Source organism: Sinocyclocheilus grahami, unplaced genomic scaffold (genome assembly GCF_001515645.1).
Source record: "Sinocyclocheilus grahami isolate Dianchi unplaced genomic scaffold, SAMN03320097.WGS_v1.1 scaffold31.1, whole genome shotgun sequence".
Classification (NCBI taxonomy): domain Eukaryota; kingdom Metazoa; phylum Chordata; class Actinopteri; order Cypriniformes; family Cyprinidae; genus Sinocyclocheilus; species Sinocyclocheilus grahami.
Window position 1 is genome coordinate 242,101 of NW_015505210.1, and position 9,467 is coordinate 251,567.

At 38.3% G+C, this 9,467-nt stretch overlaps 1 protein-coding gene across 1 annotated transcript in view; it reads left to right on the forward strand.

Moving 5' to 3' along the window:
* Positions 1-751: 751 nt before the first annotated feature.
* LOC107573368 (carbonic anhydrase 12-like) overlaps positions 752-9,467 on the forward strand; it is a 13,164-nt gene continuing 4,448 nt past the window's right edge. Inside the window, exons 1-4 of the mRNA XM_016259806.1 lie at positions 752-889; positions 2,255-2,275; positions 6,502-6,681; positions 8,689-8,831. Of these exons, the coding sequence (XP_016115292.1) occupies positions 766-889; positions 2,255-2,275; positions 6,502-6,681; positions 8,689-8,831 (468 nt within the window). The 5' untranslated portion in view covers positions 752-765. The remainder of the gene's footprint in view (positions 890-2,254; positions 2,276-6,501; positions 6,682-8,688; positions 8,832-9,467) is intronic.

A 9,467-nucleotide genomic window follows, 5' to 3' on the forward strand; every position in this document is an offset into this window, starting at 1 on the left:
TAGCATTACTGAGTTTAACCCAACATTAATTCAGTTCAATGTTTAACAATGTTTGTCAAATGTTTCACAGTTATGGACTGCAAGTTTTTAGGATGTATTAATTTAAACTATTCATGTAGCTGAATTATCGTTGCACTTTTAGCCTATCTATTCAGTATATCTATAGGCTTGTAATAATGATGATGATGATGATGATGATGATGATGTAGGCCTGCAACAATTAATTCCGGTCCTAGCTGAGCGGCGTTTCGTGCGCATGGACTGATAGATGAATTGCGAGATGATAAATTATGGTGCAATAGCAGCAAAACCAGTCAAAGATAATGTATATACAGTTGCACGATAAACACGATGCCCACAATATACATAGACACCTATAATAACGCAGTACCTATGTTATTTGAGGGCACAGTAAACACCGAGCAAATGCTGCAATGTGGAGATATAATCAGTCATATAAGCTTTAATAAAAAAAATTCTCATATCAGATGACGCTCTGTTGTACCTAGTTTGCGGAGTTTTAAAATGACCGGTTTGAGAACCTGTGGCTAATAGCTATTTCTCAGAGTTAAGACAAAGATATACTCCTCTGATGGCCAAAATGCTGTCTGGGTAGGCAGCACACTCGCTCGAGGCACAGCCGCAGATTTGGATGAAGTCACTCACTGGAAACGAGCGCGCTGCTCTGTCATCTCCGTGACGTCTCCTGCGTTTAACTCGCAGCGCAGCATGCTTGATATAAGAGCCGGTTCCGACAGCTAGGCTATGTCAGGGTTTCTCTCTTCTGAGTCGACTTCTGAGGGTACAGAAGCAGCCGATACCTTGACACTTGCAATGACACTTACACTTACATTCATCATCTTGAGCGCGTGTCCCTTCGCGTCCACAGGTAAGTCTTGCAGAACTCCCGTTATAATAACCTAACTTCTGTTGATTGGTCAGAAGAAACACGATAACCATCACCTAACAGGTCATGTGCATTCAAAATTGTTTCTTACATATAAAAGTATAAATGAAAATGTGAATCATTAATGATGTGTTCAACATAATGCGGAAATGTTTGCTAATAAGTTATTATGTGGTACCTTATTTTATAGTTTTTGTTGGTGAATAATGGATTATAGAAGTGACATTTGCATATTATACTGCAGAAATATGTAACATTTAATCTTATTTCTGTTACATTCTTTTAAATCACTTTCAGAAAATTACTTAATTTCTGATGCACATTTGTGGATGTATTTTTTTTTAAGTACTCAGTCGAAACCTTTTGTAAAAATTGGCAACATTTTGCATCACTTTAAATGGACGATATAGCCTCATATTGGTGTAGAAGCAGTAATTTGGAAGAAAATTGAACATCAAATATAGATTCCTGGTAGTTAATTTAAGTTGTTAGCATAATGAGTGGGTGAATGCTGTTTCCATAAATAAACAACCTTGGGAGTAAAGTAAAAACATGTAAAATCATAATGTGTAATTATGAATTTGCAGAACCCCAAAATGCTTTGAATTAGCAAGGCTGTGTCTGCAGATCGGACAGATGACCTCGAATGACCTCAGTGTATTGAAAACCACAGGTGAAACATTTGTCACACCAAATTAGCGTTCAGGTGCCGACTTAACTGCGCTGTTAATATCTTGTCTGTGGATCTTCCCCAAAGGGTCAGTTCAGGAAAAACTTGTGGTCCTACAGCAGCAAGGTAGATTAACTGTTGTGAATTAAAGCGATGACCAAATTGCTTGGGACATGTTTGCGGCTTTCTGTTTGGACTCTAAATCTCATATTGAGAAAATATCATAATTTCCTGTGTCATTTGTGAAAAGTTTTCATTACTTTACAGTTAATGCATGGTAAATTAAAAATAGCTGTTCAAAAATGCTTTGCGTTTCATTATAGACTGTGTCAACATCTGTTATTTGATTTAAATTAAACTTATGAACTTTAATCATTCAAGGAATGCCTTGATTTCCAGTGACTTGCTCTTTAGCATTTTAAGCAGTGACGGATTATACATGCTCCGGGGGAATCTCATTGTGAACCAGAAATCTCTGGGAAAGAGCAGCAAGAGTCTGGCTCAGCCTGTCAGTCAGATTGACCGAGAGTAGCCAGCAGTGACCAGAGCAGCAATGCAACCAGAATGGAGTCCAGCTGCAATGGAATGCATTATTTGACTGATTTAAGACTGAATTGACTGATTCCTAAAGAACTTTAAAAGATTTAATTTAATATTTGTTTCTGTTTCTTTTTCAGGGGCAAAATGGTCATATAATGGTAAGTAGACCTTTTATTATTATTATTTAATTTCAATCAAACAACCACTGTTGCAATTCAAAATGTTTAATATAAAAATGGCTTTCCACACTAAATGAACACAGTTATGTATTTATGCACCAATCTATCAATATATAATCATAAACAGCAATATTTACCTGCATACTTTTGGGTTGATAAGAGTTTTTAAAAATATTTTTGAAAGAAGTTTCTTATGCTCACCAAGGCTGCATTTTTTTTTATCAAAAATACAGTAAACCAGTAATATTGTGAAATATTATTAGAATAACGGTGTTCTATTTTAATATATTTTAAAATGTAATTTATTCCTGTGATGCAAAGTTGAATTTTCGGCATCATTACTCTTCAGTGTCACATGATCCTTCAGAAATCATTCTGATATGCTGCTTTGCTGCTAAAGAAACATTTATTATTATTATCAATGTTGAAAAGAGTTGTGCACCGTAATAGTTTTGAGAAAACTGTGATGTATGTTTTCAGGATTTTTTTGATAAATGGAAAGTTCAAAAGAACTGCATTTTGAATTAGATTTCAAATTAGTCAAATTAGATGATTTATTCTTTACTGTCATTTTTGATCAATTCAACGTGCACTTTCTTAATAAAAGATTTAATTTCGTACGGTCCCCAAACTTTTGTCTAATTTTATAAAAAATGCCACACGGAGACTTCTGTGAGCAGTGCAGATTTAATGAAACAAAGGAATCATTGAATAATTTTTTATTTGATTCATTCAAACAAACAATTCGAACCGATTCCTCGAAATTAATTGAACTTAATTGAACCTAACGCCATACTCGCTACGGAGAGACACTATTAAAGACTCCTCACAATCAAAAAGTTGACTAAAAAAATGTATTTAACAAAACGTTGATCGTGTTGATTTTGTCCAGTCAAATGCAAGATGGAGGAATGCTGAAACTTTTAGCTTAAGTTATCACCTGAGTGCAAGTAATTGAGTTGTAATGCCTTCTCTTATAATGGAGTCGTTTTCACCTCAGTAGTAAAGGTCATCCAGTCATCTGCTACAGAGACCAGCAAAACGTGCTCTTTACTCACTGAAGAGCTTTAAAATAAACAAGCTTAATCACGGCCGCTGTCGCAGTGTTCTGGTCTATTGCCTGCACCTAGGGAACCAAACGGGATTTTGGTTACCATGCTCATGAGCCAAAACTATTCCTGGGTAGGCTTTTTAACTGTTATCTCTAACAATCCCAGTATGTCATACAAGTGTGCTCATGGAGACCCTCTGGCAACCATGAAGGAGGTATCAAAGAACATGTTGCTCCTGGAAAATGGGATCTCTTGGTGCAAAGATGACCTCGTTTTGACCCCTTTTGGCCCTCATGGCTCTGAAATGATTCTCACCATGTGATTCCTGTTAGTTTGCCCACCCAGCTCTCTCCTCATGCCGCTGTCACTCACATGTTCTCACTGGCTTTGCAAGGAGACCTTGAACTATTGCAGGTTCATTGAGTAATGATCATTGAGTATGGAATTACACACTTTTATGTAATTACATTACATGTCTTGTTTTGATTTATTTTATGGCTGGTTTGAACTAAGATATAAGGCGACTCAAGGGACCTCAACTGCAAAACAGAGCTGTTATAATGGTTTTATTTTGGGAAGAGATTGTTCGTCTAATTGCTTGTGCCTGTGAAATTTCATAGCTCCCTGTACTTAGGAAAGAACAATGCATAATATTATTCTGTCTTTGTGTGTGGCACATTGCAATTTACAAGCTGAATCTCTTCTGTCCCTTCAGTTAAACTTGTGAAATAATTTTCACTTCTGCGTGCAAATTTACAGTGCCTACAAAGTCAGACTACCTTGTAATGTGCTGTATTTAGGCTTGTTTTTTTTAGACAATGTGATTATGAAACCAACCACCCTCATTAAGCAAATTGCTAAGTTTAGTTGCTACTAAAACTAGATCTTAGCATTTTCTGAAGAAAACATGAGTGGCACTCATGCAGAAGTCAGAGGTATGATGCTAAAGTGTTTTGGTGGTTGCCAGGGTGTTGCAGTGCGGTTGCTAGGGTGCCATGGGTGGTTTCTAGCTGTTCTAGTTGCTTGGCTATTGCTAAGTGGTTGAATACTGGCCCAAAATGTAAATCTATGGGAATTGTTTGCCCATTAAAACGTTAATGTATATCATAAAAATATATATTTTGAGATGCAGACAATGTGACAAATGAGTGAAGCATCCAACTGACCACTGTTTGAAATACCATGACAAATAGCTCAACGAGAAACACTGCAGTGCTTGTGCTGTTGTTTAGGTGTTATCATGCCCATCAAACAGAGCTCAGATGAGTGTTGTCCTTTGTGCCGGCTAACACTGAGAGCTCTTGGCATTCAGAGTCTAAATTAATTCAGCTGAGTCAAGGCCGTTTTCTATCACATACAGGGACATAATGACATCAAACATCTCACTGCCTGAGGTCTAAGATGAAAACAGATGCACAAATGCTCAAAAAAGTTAGCTGAGATTATTATCTTAGCATAATTGATCCCGGACAGACATGAATGATACTTCAATGTGGCTTGCTGAACAGAGAATATCATAGAGACCTAATAGGATGAGGCTCTTTTGACTTGAGTCAGCAGTCACCTAACAACCATCTAGAACACCCTAGCAACTAGAGTTCGGGTACTTGGACTCAGGATTTGGACTCGGACTGCAATTGTGAATGAACTTGGACTTGAGTGGACACGAACTTGGACTTGAACTTGAAACTAGTCAGTTGCAACAAACCCCATATTATCTTTATTTTTAAAAAATTAATTATAATTTAAATATATAGAATACAATTTTATTATATAAAAATATTTAATTACTATTTAAATAATACTAGTTAGATAATAGTATTTAAATGTATTTAATTTTATTATTTAAAATTCATTAAATGTATTTCTGTCAGGACCACTATCGTCAGAATGATAGATACTTAGCATAAAGTTTGGTTTGGCGGTATGGTTCTGTTCTGGGCAAAAAACCTCCCTGCCCATCCATGCAGCCTGTCATGAATGAGCAGGGAGAGCAGCAATAATAACCCCCCTAGGGTTAACAGAACAGAACAATGCAGATATCATTAATGTACTCAATGATATTTAAGTGTAACACTTTATTCAAGATAAAGGAGTCTGATTAGCAAGGAATATCAGAAAGCTAAGTCCTGACTGTGGCGAAAGGTGGAGCTGGGGATGGAGGAGGGTAATTTGCTCCGAAGCAAGCTAAAAAGCTGCTGAATAATACTGAATACAGCTTATATAGGAATGCCACGATAGGTGTCGTATTCCTATAGGTAGATGTGATCAGCTGAGAATCAGCTGATGCAAGCTTGACTCACGTGACCTGCCAGAACTAACGCTAAAGCTTAATTTAATAAGTAACTTAGCTGCATGACCTCAGCTTCCAACAGTTCAGTGTTAATGTCCAACACATCCAGACCAGAGAGCTGCAGATGTTTTACTGTAGAGGTCTGCTCATTATGCCTTCATAACAGTTATGGTTTAAGGGTTATGAACCGGCCACAGGCACCTGATGTGATTATGATGGAGAGGCTAGTCCAGATTAGAAATGAACTGAGCAGCGAGTAATTACGACCGCAAGGGAGGAACATGTTAAGCTTCTAAAAGAGACATTGTGTTGAAATCTCGTAGTTACAGCAGTCCAGAAAACAAAAGCTGCCCACAAAACCATGATCATCATTGACAAAGAATACACAAGCCCTTAATATGATGATTTAAGCCCACAGCGACAGCAAAACAGTTTTACTGCCACTGTTTCAGTAGTAGAAAACAATGATAATTGCATTTAAAAAGCCTAGAAATTATTATTTTAATTAGAAACTTTGCCATATTTTTCAAAAAATTACCTTTTTCTGTACCCTCTTATCTACAATGCACCAGAAATGTCTCTTAGACAAGTTTATACTCTTGGAGTTTATACTGTTGGAATGACTTCAAAGCCTCCCCCAAAGCAACAAAACATTATCTTTTATTGTTGGGTGTGGTATTCATGTAAGGGCATTCATTTTGTAAGGCAGTGTTCTGTGACCGCTGACCTTAGCCTGTGTCTTAGCAAAACTGTAATGCAATCCAATTCTGGCCACATCAAATGCTCAAACGCCGCCAGATAAGAAACAGCCAGGGAAGGACACTTGGGTAACCACAACTTTCTTTGATTTTTGCTTTCAGGACCTGACGGAGAACACAACTGGTCCAGCAACTATCCATTTTGCGGAGGAGCATTCCAGTCGCCTATTGACTTCCAGACACATCTGCTGAGATACGATTCAAACCTGCTGCCCATCCAGGTCCAGAACTACAACCTGTCGACCAATGAACAGCTCACTCTCAGCAACAACGGACACTCTGGTTGGTGCAGTATGATTATAGAGCATTTTGCTTGTTAAAGACAACTAATAACTATTGTCACATTACGTACCGTTTAAAATGTAAATTTTTAGATATTAAATTCCATATTGTAATGTCTGAGTGAAAACATAGACCTTTTATTCACTACAATAGATTAAATGATTTGTGGTTTTTAAACGAATGAGACCGTGCATCACACATAAAAGTAAAATAGTCTTTCTTCTCAAACCTAATTTCTAGGTCAACGTGGAGAAAATGATAGAAGGATCTATTTTGCATGTCATTTCTTGTAATCACCCGCTTATTATGATAAAATAAACCTGTTTGTATTTTAGTCTGGAAAAAATGGCAAAGTTGTGATTCAAGGTAAAGTCTTAAACAACATCACAAGTGCTACTTTTCAAGGTAGTGGGTATTTTCGGCTATATTTTTGGTCAAAAGTGCATTAAATAGACTGTAGTTCTTCCATTTACCATTTCTCGACTGTGATTGTTTACTTAAGACACTCTTATTTTATTCACTCTCACTCCAAAGAGCCATGTCCTGCTCGAAAGAGAGGGAAATGTATAGTTAACTACAGTAAGTGTGCATTGCTGCCACAGAGCTTTAGCCACAAGGATGAATACTGATGAGGTTTCCTGACAGTGTACCACTGTGTTTGGGATTTTGGAGCCATTTCACACTGAGTTTGGAAAAAGTTAGGCAGGATTATTAGTTGAAAAGCTTTCAGAATTTGTAAAATACGCAAGGCCTTAGCCATAATTATCATTGGTGAAAGTGCAACAAAAACCTTAAAGGGGTCATATGATGCTGCTAAAAAGAACATAATTTTGTGTATTTGGTGTAATGAAATGTGTTTATGCGGTTTAAGGTAAAAAAAAACACATTATTTTCCACATACTCTACATTAATGTTTCACCTCTATGCCCCGCCTTTCTGAAACGCGTCGATTTTTACAAAGCTCATCGGTCTGAAAAGCGAGATGTGCTGTGATTGGCCAGCTATCCAGTGCGTTATGAGTGGCCGAATACCTCAAGCATGTGACGGAAATGTTACGCCCCTTACCATACTGTGATGATGCCCTGTCAGGCCGGAGCGATGATTCAAAAACATGAAAACCCATTATAAGCGAGGCATTCGTTGCATCCAGTGGGGACATAATTAAATGTCAAACAAAGTAGTTTCGCTTTCACAACGAAACAGCGTCACACACTGCGGCCTTGAGTGAGCGGAGGCCGGCTTGAGTGAGCAGAGGCGGCGGGCTTGAGAACGGCACGGCCGGCGGATTTGACGAAGGAGCGTCCGACGGACTTGCGGCAACCACATGTGACGACCCCGGGCTGGACTCACGGTGAAAGCCTGATCCGGCGATCCACAGCGCAAAGTTGATGTATTTCCTCCGTGACCAGCACGGATCAGCTCCAGGCATGACGAAGCGGATATCGTCCTCTTTTGGAAGGCCAAACAAAGTAGTTTCGCTTTCACAAGGAAACACACAGCACCTTCACGACATGGCAGCGGCGGCAACAACAATACTACAGCGAGAATAAAAGTTACACCTTCTTTCTTTGCGTGAACATTTGGGCGGCGTTATGCAAATCTTCCCACATCGTGACGTAGACATGTGGGGGCGTGTTGGAACGAGCCGTTTTAGGGGGGCGTGGTTGACTCTTAACTTTTATAAAGAATATCTCTTTGGATTTGAGACTTTAGTCTTTGTGACTTTACAGATCTTCTTTATGCACCAAGAGCTTGTAACACTCCAAAAAGAAAGGAAAAATTGAAATTGCATCATATGAACCCATTAAACATTAAAAATTTCCTTGCACCGTTTCTACTCTGGAAATTTTATATTACTTGTAGTAGTGATTAGATTTTTTATTTTTGGTGATGGTCTTTTTTGATTTGGTTTTTCACCCGAATTTCTGCCAGAATAGACCTTTTTTGTCTTGCACGTGACCATACCTTAAAGATTACATTTATGATTTCTTTCCTTTGTACCCACAGTGCAGTTGTCTTTGCCGTCTCACATGTACATCTCCAGCCTCCCTCACAGATATTCAGCAGCTCAGCTCCACTTCCACTGGGGCTCTTACAATCTGCTGACTGGATCAGAACACACTGTTAATGGCAAACAGTTTGCTGGAGAGGTAAAGTAAATATGTACACGCAAACCCCAAAGATGAAACCTCATCCATTACTATGAACACCTTTAGTGCAGGATCAAACTGCTTTTGATTGCATAAGCCCATTATAGTGGATTTAAAAAGAAACCTGAAGTTGGGACTCGACAGTGCATGATGCAATGTTCAGTAACATGCATGGAGGTGTCCCAAATAATACTCACTCCATCTCTGTTTATCACTTTAAGACACGGAAATTATCTGCATCGTTTGTGTTCCTAGAACACACCTAAATGTGTTCCCAAAGATAGAACTTATAGTTATTGTGGCTCTGTAGTTCAGACCTGTGCCATTTTATATTGGCCTGTTGCCTCTCTATCCAGGGACCAGAAGGCACATCCTGTGAATAGACCTGAAAAGACACTGTGAGAATGTATGGCTTTCTTCTCAAATTCTTTAGCCAATCAAATGGCATGTCCAAACGAGTCGACAAATGCTATTGCAATATATGGATATTCCACTCCAAAAGTTTTCTGTTTTAGATGCAGCACTAGGTCGTGACCTTTGCATTCAAGGCTCTATTGTTTCAGTCTAGGGATAGATAGATAGATAGATAGATAGATAGATAGATAGATAGATAGATAGATAGATAGATAGATAGAT